We start from the raw sequence: 18,763 nt of genomic DNA on the forward strand, positions 1-18,763 counted from the left end.
TAGTTGTAACCTCGGGGCTTCCAATTCCACCGTTCCGCTACCAACTATGCTTGGATCTATCCCGAAAGTTCAGTACAGTGTAAACATGCCCCCTCATGAAGACAATGTCCTAGTTATTTCTAGCCTTCTAGGAGATAGTTTCCCTATACGTCTAAACCGCACTAATACCTTGTTAATTTTAGCAGACATTCACTAACTGCTCTCCCTTCAGCTGATATTGAGAGAGTCGCGTTTCCCGATACACATAACACAAGCTCTACTTTGTCTGCTCTAAATTGGTGAGAGATTTGATTCTGTCCGAAAGAATCCTTTTAAACAACATGTTTTTTTTGATTGCTAGATGGGAGGAGAGCCAGCACAGTCTGCAGACGCCGTGGTTAAAGGACAACTCTCATACCAATTATTTAAAAAAGCTGGAACAGAGTAAATCACCAAGATAGAATTCCAGAAGCTAGATTGCAGAGATTAGATAGGCCCGATAACTCCAGCCTTCGGTCGAGACGATTAGGACTCTGAACCTCTAACTGAGGGATTTCATGTGGGAGAATGTACTCTTCTGGAACTCTAGAGGCCATGCTCATTTTCTGACAAATAATGAAACTGTAGATACTCTGAGAAGCTGTAATTGCCTAATGCTTCAGGAAACCTGGATATCATCCACTCCCTCTTTAGATGGCTACCATGTTTTCTCTCAACCCTCAAAACCTAGTTGTGGGGGGGCAGACCCCCTGGTGGCCTTGTCATTGCCCTCCAAAGTGAACTCTATGTACCTAGCCAGCAGATGGAGAACCTCCCCTATAATTATCACGTTCTTTTGATTAACGTTTACTCGCACAAAGGGGTGGGTGAGCTGGAGGAATGTATACACTGCATTGTTGAGCTAGTCTCCAAATGGAAAATTAGAGCTGGCCCCCGTTGGCCTTCTCGCTGGCGATTTGAATGCCAACTGTGTACCCATGCTCCTAGAAGATATCATATGGGAGAATGACTTTGACAACTCATCCCCCGATCAAAAATCGTGGGCAGGCAATGGAGCTGTGCAATGGCTGCTTTGAATCTACAACTAATTAATGGTCAGATCGGGGGGGCCCGAGGGTTATGTTAAGAAATCTTATAAAACGCATGTCACCCATTGGTATCTTGGCACTGGGAAGGCAAAGGGGCCGCCTGAACGGTCCATTCTAGAAAAGGTGGGCCTTCAGGGTTTTCCTGAACTGAAGATGGGTAGAGAGATTTTTTTATGTCGGCAGTAAATCGCTCCAGAGTTGGGCCGCCACCACAAAGAAGGTCCGACCTCCAACTCGCATGCAACGGAAAGAAAGCACACATAGTAGGCCAGCAGACATGGAGCAGTGTGTCCTATTCGGGAGATAACTGACAAATTTGTCCCGTAGATTTTTAGCCCCTTGATCATGGAGGGCACGCTGGACTAGGCAGAGGGACTTAAATTGTATGCGCTTGGCAACAGGTAGCCAGTGCAAGGCGCAGAGGATTGGAGTGATATGGGCTGGGTAAAATAAAGTGTATTGCAATAGTCCATGCGGCTCAGGACCAAAGCAGCTACCACTGGTGGCCTGAGTTTAAAAGGTGTAAGGGGGAGCACCTTTCACAGGATCTTCAGATGAGTGTCCTGCTTTGCACACGGTCGAGACCCGGTGATCCATGGAGAGAGTAGAAGAGACCGCAACTCAAAGATTCTTAACTGTAGTGATTGGAACGGGGATGGGATCCAGCGTGCACAGCCACAAAGAGGACACCCAAAGTGAAGGATCAGGGGGCAGCCACCACGATAACCTCAGTCTTGTCTCCATTAAGATTCAGTCCGTTGTGGTTCATCCAGTCTCCCACGGCAGACATGCACTGACAAAGGCACAACGCCAATTTAGCCTGCTCAAGCTCTAGCCGATCAGGATCTGAGTGTCGTCAGCATAGGAGTAGTGCCTGATGCCGAATGGAGCGAATGAGACACACAAGTGGCCGAATGTTGATGTTGAATAGTATAGGGGACAAGGCAGAGCCCTGTGGAACCGCACAGAAAAGATAACCAGGAAGTGAAAGAAAGGGAGGAAGCAAGAGTATTTGGCCTCTCTCCACCAGGAACGAGGTGAACCAAGCGAACACTTGCCCAGAAATGCCGGCCTGGGCTAGGCGGGTCAGCAGGGTAGGGTGGTCCAAGGTGTCAAATGCTGCTGACAGATCGAGCACAATCAGGGCCCCCACCTCACTGGCATCGACCAGCCTTGCTATATCGCCCTGGCCTGACACCAGGACACTCTCCGTACCCTGGCCTGGCCCGAATCCTGACTGGACGGGGTCAAAGATCCCTGAGGTCTCCATGATGGAAGTGGGGAGATCAAGGCCTCTAAGAGTTTCATAAAAAAGGGCAAAAGTGAGATTGGACGGAAATAAGAATGGAGTGGGGGGTCGAGAGAAGGCTACTTAAGATGTGGGATAACGGTGGATAATTTCAGCTTCCTTGGCATGTGGCCTGACTGGCAGGACATATTAATGGCCTGAGTAATCTCGCTCAACAGAGCAGTGGATATATCCTTCATCACCGACAGCGGCACCGGAAATGACGGGCCGCTGACTTAAGTTGGTTTATCGATGCACTAACCAGTGTCTCAGAAAACACGCGGAAAAAGGACCATTCTTGGTGGCCAGACTCCAAGGTAGCGGCTGGAGCCCCCCCCTCCCCCCCGTCACCCCCTGACTGGGACGGTAGCCTGAGCCGCCAGCAGAATATTAGCACGTATGGTATCAATTTTTGGGATGAAAAACTAGGAAATCGAGTCAGAGTTCCTGAGACGGGATCACAGGGGTGGTAAGGTTAGCAGTGGATGACTGATTCGACCACTGAAAAAAGTTCTCTGAGCTACTAAGGGCTTTGTCAATTTTATGTTCAAAAAAGGCTTTCTTGGCTGCCAAAATGGCAGCAAAGTAACCGATAACCGGTGGCGCAATGCCTATATTGCGTTCTAAGATTGGGATTGTAGGTGCAGCGACATTTCCACTCAGCTTGCCCAAGCTCGAGACGAGCTAGTTTGAGCTGCTCGGAAAAACCAAGGTTCAGATGGAAGCCTCTGTGGCTGAGTTTGTCTTAAGGGGGGCGACTATGTCTGCCACCATTTCTAATGAGTGGGACAGGACAGAAAGGTCTACCCCCCCCTGGGCTAGGCTGCATTTAGCACTAACTAATGAGACGAGGGCCCTAGATCGGGGGCGATCGCCAGCTTTTCCGCAGTACTCGCAGGGGAGGAATCTTGGGCGACGTACACACGACATTCATAGAGAAGGTCAGGAGATGGTGGTTGGACCACAACACAGGTTGTGCTGGGAAAATGGATAGTTCAGATCTGTCGGCAAGCACAAGGTTGACCATGTTTGCTAGCTTATGGGTAGACCCACTCACAAATTGGTGGATGCCCAAGTCAACAATGCCATCAAAAACATGATCTAAAATAGGAGCCAGAGGGCCGTTAAATTTAAGGTTAAAATCACCAAGAACCACCAGGTGGGAGAACTTCATCTGAAGCTCTGCTAATAGGTCTAAAAAAGGTTCAAGGAAACCAACATGTGACCCAGGGGGTCGATAAATAATTAAAAAGTGACATGTTTAAGATGGCGAGACTACATCGCAACAATAATGGTCCATGATGACAGAGTGGCAGAGTGAAACCTGCGAAACTGCTCATTTGGACTTGAAAATCATGGCCACCCCCACTTGTCTGGTGTAAGGGTCGGTCAAGATGAATAATTTTATAATCACAAGGAAGAGTCTGCACCAGTACAGGGACCGCACATTCATTTAACCAGGTTTCGGTTAAACCGAGTAAATGATTACAGCAGCAGCATGTGCTGCTAGAGATTGAGTGTTGAGCATCATAGCGGTAAGTCCCGCTGTACCTTGAAGATGGTAAGAAGCAGCTTAACGGGCAGGTGATGAACAGTGAGCAGGCAATAAACCCAAACCTAGGGGCACTCTGGTACCAGGAGGAGCTAAATCTAATATAGCCGGTCTTGTCAGTCCGCACTTCATCAGTCTGTCCAGCCTGGCCGCAGCCCAGACAGGCACAGACGGGCTGGACTTTGGCACGACTTCGGCATGCTCCTGCTGTGGCCCACCCTCTGCGCTGTCATCAGCCAGCGGTATATGGCCGACTGTCATAAATCACCCAAGTATCTTAGGAAAAAGGATACAATTGGTAGGGCTCTTCTGGATCCTTGATGAATAACAGGCTTGACAGTAGTGAAGTCAAAATAGACCTTCCAAATGATACAACTCTCTGACTAATAAAACAGGCAGAGAGAGGGATCACTGAAAAGGGCATGGGAACATCATTAGAAGTCAGCCTAGGATACAATAAAGTATAATGAGAAAGTGTCCCAACTTTAATTCTCACTAATAGCACAGCAATAGCACCTAGTATAACACTAACCTGTAGACTTAGAACTGGAACCTCCGCCAACAAGTCTGTGAAGAAATCCAGAAATTGAACCAACAACAAAAGGAGGGAAGGTTAGTAAGGGGAACTTATCCCGAACGTCACGAGGCTCATGCTAGATACCGGGTTGGTGCACCACAGGATAGCGTCCAAAGTACTGTGCACAATCACCTTCAAATAAACAGTTGTCGACAATACTTCCTTTCCCATGTAGAACAGAAATGATGAATTGAAGTCCACCTGTTATCTCATCACAGGTGCCAGGGATTAATTCCAAAGCGAAACACAACTTGCGTGTGGAATAGCACGTTTAAAGAGTTCAGAAAACTGGGTACGGTTTTACACGCGACCAGTTTCCACGCAGCCAGGAAAGCCACACGTTAAGAGTTCAAGAACCAGCGTGTGTTTTTACACGCACCAAGGTACACGCAGCCAGGACAGCCACGCTTCAAGAGTTCAGGAAACTGCGTGTGGTTTTACACGCGACAAAAGTACATGCAGCCAGGGAAGCAGCACGTGAAGATATCAGGAACCCGTGTGCGTTTATACACGCGACTGAAGTACACATAGGCAGGGCTGCCAGAACTAGTGTGTAAAGGAATAGCCGTCCGTTGGTCTTCTAATGGACGGCTGCCGAAGGTAGCATGTAGAAAGATACACGTGAACAGGAAAAAGCTGCCGTAACTTCTTGAATGCAGCTCCAGGAGTTTGCGTGTGAAAGTAACACGCAGGGGTATGCCAAAGATGTAACTGAAGAGATGCGAGGACGCAGATCAAGGATTCAGCTACCAAACGCCATGAGGATTCAATCAGAAGCAACGAGTGACGTCTCCACGCTGCTTATGAACGTAATGCAGTAACACACGTGACTACCCTGAATCACGTGAATTCAACGACGTGAATAATGCAAACATCGTTTTCCGGGCAAGATATCAAACAACCTCCATTTAGAATAGAAAGGCTTAGCAGTTATATGAGCATAACCCGTTCTGTGTGGAGACGGTGTTCCAGGTCCAGAGGTAATATTTCTACCATGCATTACACCGACGCATGGTATTACCAGAGCCAATCCGCTTGTGATGGCAATGGAAGTAGAAAGCAGATTACAGCAGTCTGTGTGCAGGGAAGAAAGAAAAGCTATGGAAGCTCAGAGCCGAGCCTCTGACTGCCCTAGAGGCCCTCTGCCACAAGGGCTGGATACAAGGAAATAAAAGAAATAAAATAATAATAGTAAAATAAGAAAATAAATAAAAATACAATATTAGAGACTGAGTGAAGGTAAGCGGGCGCCCAGCCACAAGTCTCGGCCGCAGGATATCCCGCTGCCTAAAAGGAAATAAACCATGTCACAGACTAGAAACAGAGCAGGTATCAGCACTAAAACAAACTGGGGCAGTCTGCCTTACCGTTTAACAAGGTGACAAATATACCTGGTTTTGAGGTGATAGTAAATTTACACTAGACTATATATTTGTGCTGAAGCTTTGCTCCAACTTTATAATAGAACAAACCTCATGGGAGTGATCACTGAATTTTAAGGACCAACTTCAGTTTGTTTTAAAATGACAGAAAAGCCACTTGTAGGCCCCATCAATCTGAAGGTAACCCCAAGGGGTAATACCGTTCGTAGGTCCTCACCAAATATAAAAGTGCTGTCCAATGATTTCAGACATGTGATATCCCGTACGACCCGTGAATGGAAAATCAAAGTTTTTAATGTGGATTACTTTGATTCCACAATTGAGGTTTTGATGTTTGGCGCTATAGATAATCCTAGGTTGAATCGGCAGAATGCAACCAAAAAACATCTGCATGTTAGCTCAGAAGACAGCTGAAATGAGATTGGCGGTAAAACTAATAACGAGCCTTGAAATCTGCCACGATGTGCTGATAGATGCAAAACCGAAAAAGTATAGAAACACTTGCAAGTACAGACACACTGTTTTGTTACAGCGAGATGCAGAAACTATGCTACATGCCTTATCCAAAAAGGATTTTGGTATGTTCTGCTTTAATCAATGGTCAGGACTTATCGGTTTGCAACTCCCAGCTAATCCCAGTTGCTGTGTTGGCTTGGGTGACGTTCTTCTCAAACCTATACGACTCTGGTAAAGCTGAGCCTTTAACCCCAATCAATCGATTTGATAAGGTGATGTGGCAAGAATCCCACATAAAGATTGAAGTCAAGATGGTGCTCGACCTAATAACTGGATGTAAATCATCACGGACAGCGGGTCCAAATGGCCTTACTAATAATACTCTAAAAAAAGACCCAAATAATTAGGCAAATGCTTTGGCCATTTTATTTGAAAGTGTTGTTACTAAAACCTTCTCCTAAATCATGGCAACCGGAATATGTTGTCCCTAATTTCAAGAAAGGCTGAAGATCAGAACCAACGAAATTATAGACCCATCTCATTGTTTGATGTTGATGACATTTTCACATCCATACTACTCCACCACATTGAATTATGGACCACCACATCCAATACCCTATCAAAATTTCAGTTAGGCTTTCGCAAGGTCCATTCTACGAACTTAAATGGTCTTACTCTGAGACACATGCAGGAATCAACCTGGTCCACCCTTGATGACTGTACCTATGTTGCATCGGTTGACCTGTCATTCGCTTTCGATAGAGTTGACCAGTCCAGACTATGGGAAAAACTGGAAGGTTGGGGTATTCTAAATGGCCTGCTGAAACTCATAATATGGCTCCATGAAAACTCTAGCATTCAGGTCAGGTTAAATAGAGAGAGGGGCTATGTCTTGCTCTATCCCAACGCTGTCTTGTCTTAGACAGGGTTGCATCCTTGCCACCTGTTTATTTAATCCATATGTTGCCGATGTAAATGACTATTTGAGCCTGGTCGCTTTGGTGTCCCCAAAGGTAGGTGCTCTGAAGGTGTCCTGGCTTGCTTATGCGGACGTTGCCTGTCCAGAAGAAAATGAGGGTTCAGATGCAGTCTTGTAAGAATACTGTAATTAGATCTGCAACTAGTATGACATATCTTGGCTTTCCCGTATCCGCATCACCAGGCTATTACAATGTTCAACAAACTCTCCTCCAAAAATATGCTCTCCTGCTCACCCAATTTTTAGTAATACATCGAAAATGTCACTCTTTTCCATCATCCCCGCATTGAAATTCTATGAGGAGAAAAATAATTCCAAAACGTGTTTATGGACATGAATTGTTTTTTCAGGTAGTCCCTAAACGACTGGACCTGACAGAGGCTAAAATTTGGAGGAGAGTTCTGGGAGTTTCGATTGCTATTCCCCTAGTTGCTGTACGATTTGAGCTTGGTCTCATATCTATCCGAGCTGGTGTAGAGTCAAAGGTATTATCTTTTATACAGGATATTATTTCTTCCAGTTAATGGCTTTCTCTATATGAGAATCTGAATGTGTGCATGTATTTGAATCCTCGATGGAAATCCACCAACTACATTAGTCTGATTCGTATGTGGGGTTTTCATTGACATCCCTTACAAAGGTAAAACATTTTCTATATGACAATGATTGGATCGACACAACAGAGAAACTTCATAGTTACTCGTCAATGTACCACCTCAATCGTGAACACAAAAAACAGGGACATTTGCCTTTTTATCTCACCTGATTTCCTGATAGTTTGCATAGAGCAATATTCCTTAAATTCTGTTGGAATATTTTGCCAACTAAGGACATTCTTTTGCGGAGAGGTTTGATTCAAGCTACAGACTCTGGCTGTAGATTCTGTAAGAACAAAGATACATCAGCAACAACGTAAAACACCTAATCTCATATTGTACAGCTATTATTTGTATTTTCTTTATTTGTAGAGCGCGCCGGGCCCAGAGGCATCTGGGCGCTTTGTTTTAGGTTACAGGCAAGTGATACAGTTAAGGTGCAAGGATTATGATAGATAATGATAATAACAATTACAAGATATACAGTGAGGTAGATAACCGGCATGTGATACAGTGAACAGTACACAGGTATAATATATCATGATAATAATAATAATTACAAAGTGTACAGTGTGGTAAATGAAGAACATGAGGGATATGCATAAATGATTGTACAAGAAAGTTCAGAGTATATACAGGAGCAGGTTGTCATAGGTGTAGTGGCAAACGCCGGCGCAGACTAAGCGGTCGGAGGATTGACAGAGGCTGCTAACCACAATTTGGTCTTGAATTTAAAAAAGTGGAATGAGCATTCAGATCTCAGCAGATTGGGTATGGTGTTCCATAGTTTGGACACTAGTGTAGGGAAGCTGGACCCACCTGCTTTCTGTAGTTTGAATCTGGGCAAAGCAAGGCAATTTGTGCCGGTCTGAGCGGTCGGTGTGAAATGTGAGGTGTGAAGCGGCCTGCAAGGTTGGTAGGCGTCTGGTTGTTTAGGCATTTATGTGCGAGGCCCAGTGCTTTCAAAGAAATTCTTTGACATACTGAAAACCAGCGTAAGTTGAATCTGATGTCTGAGATGTGCTGGCCCCGGGGGAAGTTGGGAGCTGCCCTGATGGCATTATTCTGTATGACCTGTAGTTTGTTTAGATTATGTTTACTTGTACCTAGGTAGAGTGCATTACAATAGTCAATCTTGGACATGATGAGGGTTCTCGCTAGGATGATGCAATTTGCTGTAGTGAGGAAGGGGCGGCAGGCAGTGATGAGTTTACATATGTAGGCAGATGCAGAGCTAACCGCCTTAGTTTGCCTTACAAGTGATAGAGTGGAGTCGAGGTAAATGCTGAGCGTTTCTAGTGTCATTTGAAACCTTGATGATATTGCCATTGATGGCAAAAGTTTTGAAAACGGGGTCGAGCTTCTTGAGTCGGTAGTGGGAACCCAAGATGAGGAGCTCGGTCTTATCATCTGTTGGGGAGAATTCTCTGTAAGGGCTAATTTCCCAAACCTAGTGAGTCCCCCAGCAGCTTTGCTGGATTTCTGGGGTTTATTTTTCTCCTGCTAAGAGTGAGACACTTTTACTCCCACTCTTAGACATGATTTGAGGTGTTCCTTTGTCTTTCCATGTGTTTTATGGGCTATGGGGTCTTTTACTCCATATTGATGTGGGTTACACAGCACCCTCTGTGCCGTAACCCAGAGGTGTCGTAGCGACCCCCAAACATAGACTCCATACCCTGGGATTGACTACTGTCCCCCAGGGCATGTAAAGTCACCATTGGCTTTACTAGTCCAAAATTATGAACAGAAACCAGTACAAACCATCATATTGTGGACGTACTGGTCGGGGCAATTCGATTGCCCTGGGGTCTGTTGTTCGAGGGGGCGCGTCTCCGTCCCCCCTGATCGAGTTTTGGCTGGTGGCAGTGGATACTACTTTTTATATTCGACCGCGAATATATCTCTATGGGATTTTCCTATTGTTTGAGGCTACCAACTTTAATAATTTAATTCCTATAGCCTCGAACATACCGCAGGTTTATTTATTTAATATTAATTCACCGGTTGGTATTTTTTGCCAGAACTCGATTCTAAAATGGCATTTGTGTTCTCTTCTGTGACTCCAACCCAAGTCGAGCCTTTTGTTCCACTTTTTGGCGGGCTTCTCCACAGAAGCCTCCAAAAGTGGTGCCACTCTGTCTGGGTACCACAGGGGGGTGTGGGAGGGGGTTTAGGCACCCTGGACTGAGTTGCCTTGGCAACTCAAGTCGCACTCTTGTGTGATTGGCCCAAGTGGTGAGCAGGCCGGCTCACCACTTAGCATGTTTGATTGACAGCTAGGCTGAATGAATGGGGGTTTGCTGCATAAAAGCAGGGCTTTGGGGACTGAAACTTCAGAAGTCGCCACAGGACCTAAGAATCTGAGGAGGGAGAAGCTGAGCCGACCTGCAACGACGACACCACTGGTGGAGCCCTGCTGAAACATCTCACCACTTTTCCCGACAACGGAGATCTCCAGTCCGGAGAGTCTTCTTCCTTTGACTGGTGGGGATAACCAGTTTTGCCTTCTTTTCACCTTCCTGGAGCATCTCGTGGCCGCCTTGCCCGTGCCAAGCACCCCAGCAGCCGGAATACCACGGCTTACCACTACCGCAAAGAGAAGGGTAGTACCTTTTAACCAAAGAACTGCGCTGCTGGTTTCTTCCCTGGCAGTGCAACAACCTTCACCTTTCCTCCACGGCGAGACCTCCTCTTCCTCTGGACGAAACACCGACTTGCCGCTGGAGCATCCTCACACTTAAGGTACTGTGTCCCGCCTGGCTTCCCTTGCGACAGATCGTTCGGGGTGACAGTAAAGCCTTGACTTTCTAACCTGTGCTGGCCTGGGACAACCTAGCTAACTTTTCCTGACTTTAACCTGGACCCCTTCTCCTTGCTCTCTCCAAGAGTGGGCCTTGCAATTGACTTCCTTGCTCTCCAGTAGAACTCTGCCTATCCTGCCTTACTGTGGTTCTTTTAAAAGTATTGAAACTTGTGTGCTTCCATAACTCTGCCTTTTTCCCCTCCCTTTTTAATAACTTAATAACTTATTCGAGTGCCATCTTGTGTTAAGCGCTCACCTCTGTCTGAAAATAAGTGGTGTTTCTCATTAAGACACAGGTTTCTGCCTAACATCATTAAGGCACAACTCGTGTTGACCATCCACGCCTGAATGACCAGGTAGACCTGTTCAGAGCGTTAGTGTCAGCCAGATAGTCACCTGTAATGGGGATGAGTATCTGGGTGTCATCGCATAGTTGGTATAGGTGACACCCAGATAGTCAAGAATATCGAATAATGGTTTGGTAAACACATTATAAAGTGTAGGCGATACACAAGAACCTTGGGGGACGCCACATAGAACCAGTGATGGTTCAGTGGATGCCTTCGGGGAGAAGACCCTCATGGATCTGTTGTTGAGGAATGATTTGATCCACAGGGTGGCAGGGTCTGAAAAGTGGGCGGCTGATTTGAGATGCTGAGAGGATTTGGTGATTCACCAGATCGAAGGCCGCAGATAAATCTAGTAGTAGTAAGAGTGCTAGTTTCCCTTCATCTTTTAAGTCTTCAATTTGTGTTTTTAAATCAATAAGGGCGGTTTCAGTACCATGTTTAGGGCGGAAGCCAGATCGAGGAGTTTGTTGGTTTCTAAATAGTCCTGGATTTGTAAGTAGGCGGCCCGGTCAAGTATTTTAAGCAGAATTGTATTAGAGAAAAGAGTATGAGATGCCTAGGTAAGCTGTTCCCCCACAAGTCACTGGTGGAATGAAGAATATATCTAGTATAGATCTCTATACGGTGAAAACACTTCAGATACTATAGCGGTAGCTGCTTTCTTTAAATCTCTTCAATTGAATTTAGAAAGCTAATGCCACCAGCAGATTTTAAATTGGTGAGGAATACTAAACAGGAAATGTTATCACTTTCCTACTGTTCTAATTTTAGTTTATCTGTTTTCATATGCTTTTGTTATTTAGTTTTGTTGATCCTTTAAAGTTTTAAATGTCTTAAAAAGTCAAATGTTTTTATATGGTGTGATTTATGTGGATTTTAGAAGAATGAGTTATGTGTCATGATGAATTGTAAAAATGTGGTTCTCCCCTTTCTATTTGTGCTGATTTGTAAAGGCTGTTTAAACCAAATGTAATAAAAAAAATATATATATATATATGTGCCGGCCCTATATACACTGGAGCTTAAGTTGGATATTACAGGATCCATAGGCGAAGGATGTGGTAAGACACAAGCTAGACAGTGATCCAAATGGACTGGATGTGTTCCAGAGCCTATATGAAATGGAGCTGAACACTGAGTAGTCCAGAGAGGAGTATTGATGTGATGGGAATTTGAGGGTGCTCATTCCAGGCTCAGAAGGTAGATTTAAAGAAGTGAATGGTAGGGGTGTTGTGATGTGGAGAAATAGTGCTTTTCCAGTGGTCCGGGGCAAGGCAGGAGGAGCAGCGATGGTAGCAGGCTGCACAGGTTGGCTCAGGGAACAGAGATATTGTGGACTGCATTAAAGCTGTGGTCACGCAGAGGTAAGGGATGGGTTTGAAGACTCTCAATAAGACTTTGAAAAGGGTCCTTTTCCCATAGAGAATCAAACAAACTAAGTCCCTGGTTGGGAAGTAGGTGAAGATAGGGGGAGATTATAGCATGTGTATGTGATGACATTCAGTGTTTTCAGGGTTGTGGGATGACAAAAACTAATACCTGAAATCTCTTCTTCTTTCAGCAGAGAGGGAAGTCACAAGCCTGCAAAAGAGCCCTAAAAGATGCACACACTGCGATCAGAGCTTTACTGAGCACTCCCAACTCCTAGTGCATATGGAGATCCACACAATACAGAAAGTGTTTACATGCAGCCTCTGCGGGGAGTTCTTCAAAAACAGGCCCAGTCTAATCCTACACAAAAGCTTACACATGGGCATGAAACGCTATAAGTGTACTGAATGCGAGAAAAGCTTCAGTACAAGCTCAAGTCTGTACCGGCACCACAAGTCCCATTCTGGGGAGCGTCCATATCAGTGTACAGTGTGTGGGAAAAGCTTCACTCGGAGCTCATATCTTTACCAGCATCGGAGGACCCATACAGGGGAGAAGCCATATGAATGCAAAGAGTGCAAGAAAGGCTTCAGGGACTCCTCAACTCTGCGCCAACATTGGATGGTCCATACTGGAGAGAAGCCCTATGAATGCACAGACTGCAAGAAAAGCTTTAGTTTCCCCTCTGCACTAAGGGTTCATCAAAAGATCCATACTGGGGAGAAACTCCATGAATGCACACAGTGCCAGAAGAGATTCATTACGTCTGATGCGCTGATGAGGCATCGAAGGGCTCACACCGGGGAGACGCCCTATGGATGTATGGAATGTGGTAAGCACTTTACTCAGCGTTCAAGCCTGCGATACCATCAGAAATGCCACGCAGCAGCAAGACTCTAACATTGTACCGAGTGTGGGAAAATCTACAATTTGAAATTGTGCCTGTATCAGCATCCGAGAACCCATCGATTAAAAAGCCCATTGAATTATTAATTGAACGATTGCAAGAAAATAATTCAGTCTGGCTCGCTTTCTTAGTAACTATCAGATAGTGGGTAGCAGCCCTATGCATGCACAGACTACAAAATAAAAATTGTCACTCCTCTGCACGCTCAAAGGATACATGCTGGGCAAAAGCCCTCTAAGTGCACTGCTTGCAAGAAAAGCTAAACTGTCTCTTCATACCCGAGCATGCATCATATGACACCCACTGGGGAGTAGTCCGATGGTGCATGGAATGTGAGAAATACTTCAATAAGAGATGAAATGTGAGGGTGCATGAGAAGTTTCATGGACAGAAAGACTCCACTAATGTACACAGTGTGATAAGAGATTCATGCACAGCTTGTGTCTAACAGCTATCAGGAGATCCATTCTGTGAAGAAGCTTCAGGAGTGTACAGAGATTGTGGTGAACACTTTAATTTGGCATCACATCTGGCGGGATGGCGATGACTCTGGGATGGCTGGAACTGTACTGAACCTTCATAAATTGACAGTCCCATGTAACCTCTATTTATTGGCCATAACAGCAGAGGGGGTAAAGGTCCAACATCCTAGAAGCTGCAGAAATGGGAATTGTGCACTGTATGCAAAGAGGTTAAAAGAAACATTATACCAGTGCGTCCAGACTGAGGTTGCTTCCCGTCAGTGAATAGATATAAACCACTTTCAAACCGGGAAGTACTGTACCTATGAGACATATACGAAAGTGAAATAAATGGCAGAGGTAGAAATATCAATTTATGAAAAATAGACCCATAGAAATGACTAAAAGTGGTGGCCAAAGTGTATTGGAAAATATAAAATAACTGGGCCTAAAGTAGCAGGACTGGCAAGAAATGGGACAGCCTAAAACTAATCCTCTTCAATATTTGTTTGCGGATGAATTACTAACGTTTTTATGGTGCAATGTGCCCAGCACATCACACCGGGATTTACAACCTCTTATTGGAGTCATAAAGTATTTGGTTTGTATAGTGTACTATATGAGATGAACAGTCAATTGGTTTTACATTTGACTTTATACACCATACTACAAATATTTTCCATTTGTTAAAGCAGCGGTGTATAGTGTTTTGGTTTAAGTGCTTCCTTTAATATTTCCATGCATCTCCTAAATTACGATGGCTGAACTCTGACCTTGGGAGCCAAGCTGCCAAGTTGATTTGTTGAGTATGTGGAAGAAGGTTTGACCCTTGATTCTGTGACCTGTTGTAAGGACATGTTAGCTTCATTGGTGGCCAAATCGGCATCCTGGCAATACTGTGCTTGACGTGCCCACATTGGAGCAATTAGGATCATTAAGTGCTCCTGATGCGTCTTGTGGATTACTTTGTTTAATAGTGGCGTCGGGGGGGGGGGGGAGCGAATGCAAATATTCTTGACCAACTAATTTCTGATGCTTGTTAATCTGCTTAGAATCACATGCTGTGCATATGGTCCGACATCCAGTGGTAAACGCAGAGTATTGCATCTGGTCTTTCGGGGACCGAAAGGGAACGTCGGCATAGGCATGTCTGTAACACTATCCCTATCGTGACGTGTAGTGTACCCAAATTCCCTCACACGCTGAGGTCCCTCAGATTGTTTTTTTTCCACCCAGATAACTGGTCGCCCTATAGCGGAGCTCTTACATAAGAGACATTGTTTATCTTATACCGACCTGCCTGTTATTCCCCGTTAAGTCACTTTGGTCACAAGAACGTCTTCGACAAAGATTGCGGGGGATCCATCTACAACGGTGGATTTCGGCGCCCAAGATCCGGCGGCCAGATTTTCCACGTGGTTGGGCCTTCTGGCCGACCTTTACAGTAGGGAGAGTGGGGTCCGGGTGGCCATATTTTCGGTATGTCTTTCCTCTTTCACCCTCTTTACCATTTTGGTCTAGTCATCTTCCCCTTTTGCTATGAAAAGGACCCCTTTTAGGTTCTGCCCTAAGTGTAGGGTCAGATATCCTTGGAAGGACGAACACAGTGTAACGCTGTCTCCCCTTAGATCACGAAGGAAAGTGGTGTGCGGCCTGCAAACTCCTTCGGCCTAAGACCCTTAACGAGCGCCGTGTAAAGCGGTGGGCTGCGTACTGTATGTCGTGGGTGGAACCCCCTTTCCCCACCGCCACACCTGCTGAGAGTGACGGGAGAACTTGAGATGACCAAACATCCGTTGTGGATGTATTAGACCTTGAAGCGGACACTTCTAGGTCCGCCACGCCCGTCCTGACCCTTTAAGGCCGGACTCTGATCACGCTTCAGGGACAACACCCAGCGACAGGGGTGTACAAACGCTCACTAAGCACACAAGCACACAACCCCTACGCCTATTTTGATGTCCTCGTTGAAAAAGGTGAAAGCGCCAGCAGGGGTGGCGAAAAGTTTGACGGTTTCCTCGGATAGTACAGATCCAAAGCCTTCCCCGCATCCGCAGCAGCGTCTTGCGACTGGGCAATCAAAAACAAGTAAGGGCACTACTCCAAAAGCTTCACACATCGAATTGCATAAATCCGACGCTACGACGGTCTCAAAGGCCGCAGAAGGCCCAAAAATCACGACTAGGCCTCTAGTCGAAAAACCGACCGCTAGGCCCACTAACGCCGCGGAAGGCAATACACCTACCGATAGACCATCAGAACCTTTATCTCACGCCGATTTGGTGGTTATCGAGGGCAGCATCGAGAGAATTACTACAGCGGTGGGACTCATCCCGGTTCCGCCAAAACTCATGGGGCAAGCCACGGACAAATGTTTTGATACACCATGGGTCCCCGATTCTCACGATACTTATGAGGACAGTCGGGAGCCTCTTTCCAACACCCTAAGAGACACTTTACAGTGCCGTAGGGAGGAAGATGACGTTTTTCCACCTTTAGGCCCTCCTGGGTCCTCCAAATGGACAAGGGAGAAATTTGAGGGGTGCATGGACCGTCTGGAGAGAATTATCAGTTTTTCTGACCATCCTCCCCTGAAAAGGTCTCATGGGGAGCCTAACCTTCAATCTACTCATTATCAGGAAGATCCCCGTCCAGCAGGAAGACATTGTCCACATGGACACCTATAGGGACATTTACAAGGAAGAGGAAGAAACTTCCTTTCTACAGGATTTTGAGGAGGAACAGACGGATGCCACAGACAATTAGGAAGAAACCCAGCACGAAGGAACGGGCCCATGGACACTTCCCCATCAAGATCAGGACACTGATGTATTGTGTTTGGATTCCCCTCCGTCCACTCCGGCTCGTCAGGCCTAGCCTGTAGATGACCAGATGGCCTTCAACTATGTTGAAGAAGGCAGCTGAACATTTTCAGATCTCTACGCAGGACTTTGTAGAGGATATTCTTAAGGAGAAGCCTCGATTTAGCCAAGCCATGCCCCTCCTTAACTCCATCAAGAGAAGGTTGGCTCCATCCTTGGTATCACCGGCTCAAACCCAGGCAGTGAACTCAAGACTGGAAACATTGTTTCGGCCGTCTCCTTCCGACCCACAATACATTAAAGGGCATGGCATCGCCGATTCTCTGGTAGTGACTACCACCTGAAAAAGAGCAGAGGTACCCCTTGCCACTGGGGAGGCACCCCTGGACAAGGGATCCAAGAGGTTGTATGCCTTAGGCAAACGAGTCACCTCGGCTGCTGCATATGCTACGCGTATAGCAAATAATACCACGCTGTTGGCAAGTTATGCTGATGCTCAATGGAACCTACTCCAAGAGGGCATCCAGGAGGTCCCAGAACCTGCCAGGTCCAAATTTCTCTATTGTAACCGAGGGAAGGCATGTGAACCAGAATGTGATAAAGAACACTCCGGACATGGCTGAGACAGCAGGCAGGGCTCTGGGCCAAGGGACCCTACTCAAAAGACATGCTTAGTTGTGTACCTCGGGGTTTAAACCCGAAACTCAGGCCTCACTCATCAATAAGCCTATTGAAGAAAGTAACCTCTTCGAAAAGCGGTTGATGAGGCATTGGAAACAGCCAGAAAAAGAGCATGAGGCTCTTAAGTCTCTGCAACAGATCACACAGACCCCCTCTCCCCCACCCCCCCAGAGAGGTAATAACTCCTGGCGGTCCTTTTGAGGGGAGTCCCGTGCAAATTAAAGTAACTGTGGCACAGGGAGTTTCAATACAGGACAAACTTCAGGAAGCCCTGCATACTACCCTTCAAGAGGGCAGCAATGCAGCAAAGGCGGAGGTAGAGGCCCCAGTCCGAGAGGAGCCGCAGCTTCCGGTCAGAAATGACCACCAGATCCAGGTCCCCTCCCATGTTTCCCCGGTCGGGGGGTGATTAACAGACCTGCGCTGAGCGAACAAGTTCAGAAAATCTTTGATGTTTCGCATGGTAACATTACAGGAGGTAATCCCACTGTTGAAACAAGATGACTACATGGCAACATTGGACATGAAAGATGCATACTTTCATGTTTCAAAGTTGCCAGCGCACAGGAAATATCGGTTCATGATAGAGGACCGGCATTACCAATGCAAGATACTCCCCTTCGGCAATGCTTCGGCGCCAAGGGTGTTTACCAAGGTCCTGGCAGAGGCTGCAGCACACCCACGCAGACTCTGTCCCAGTTTACCCTTACCTCGACGATTGGCTCATCACAGGGGATTCGTACAACACATGTTTTTCGAACACCCAAAAAACAGTAGATCTTCTCTTCAGTCTGGGTTTCTCGATCAACGAGAAAAAATCCAGTCTGGTCCCCAGTCAAACAAAACAATTTCTGGGAGCTCTAATTGGGACGGAAGACGGCCTAGTCTTTCCCTCCAACGAGTGGGTTCAGAACATGGTTTCAGATCCCTCAATATGTAGCCAGTCAGGATGTGACGTTGTGCAAAGCCATGCGCTTGCTAAGAATGATGGCGTTGTGCATTTACTTGGTTCACCACACGCGGGTGCACATGCGTCCAATGCAAGAGTGGCTCAACAGCCAGTGGTGTCAGGCCAGCGGACAATGGGAAGATCTGGTAGTGGTCTCGCCAGCCCTCGTTCTCTCTCTGCAGTGGTGGTCAAGAGAAAACTCTTAAAAGGGGAAGACCTTCACCACCCCTGCAGTGGAAGCACTCTCATGACAGACGCATCTCTCACAGGGTTGGTGGCTCACCTGCTTCAGCAGACAGCACATGGAGTGTGGTCCCCTCAAGTAGCGTCCAACTATATAAATTTACTGGAGCTATTAGCGGTGTTCAAGGCATTGAAGGCTTTTCAGATGCAACTGCAAGGGAAGACTGTGCTGATTCTAACGGACAGCACTACATCAATGTATTACCTGAACAAACGGGGGTACTCACTCTCCAGGGCTATCTAAGCTGTCCCAAAACATTTGGATATGGGCTCTCA

At 46.3% G+C, this 18,763-nt stretch overlaps 1 protein-coding gene across 2 annotated transcripts in view; it reads left to right on the forward strand.

Moving 5' to 3' along the window:
- Nucleotides 1-14,499, forward strand: part of LOC138489348 (zinc finger protein 586-like) — a 64,232-nt gene extending 49,733 nt beyond the window's left edge. Inside the window, exon 7 of one of the 2 annotated variants that reach the window (XM_069617067.1) lies at nt 12,618-14,499. In XM_069617067.1, the coding sequence (XP_069473168.1) occupies nt 12,618-13,324 (707 nt within the window). In that variant the 3' untranslated portion in view covers nt 13,325-14,499. Of the gene's footprint in view, nt 1-12,614 lie in introns of both variants that reach the window. The other variant, XM_069617066.1, reaches the window with a different exon arrangement.
- Nucleotides 14,500-18,763: the final 4,264 nt, after the last annotated feature.

The sequence above is a fragment of the Ambystoma mexicanum genome, chromosome 9, assembly GCF_040938575.1.
Source record: "Ambystoma mexicanum isolate Mex_15411 chromosome 9, UKY_AmexF1_1, whole genome shotgun sequence".
In the NCBI taxonomy this organism is placed as follows: domain Eukaryota; kingdom Metazoa; phylum Chordata; class Amphibia; order Caudata; family Ambystomatidae; genus Ambystoma; species Ambystoma mexicanum.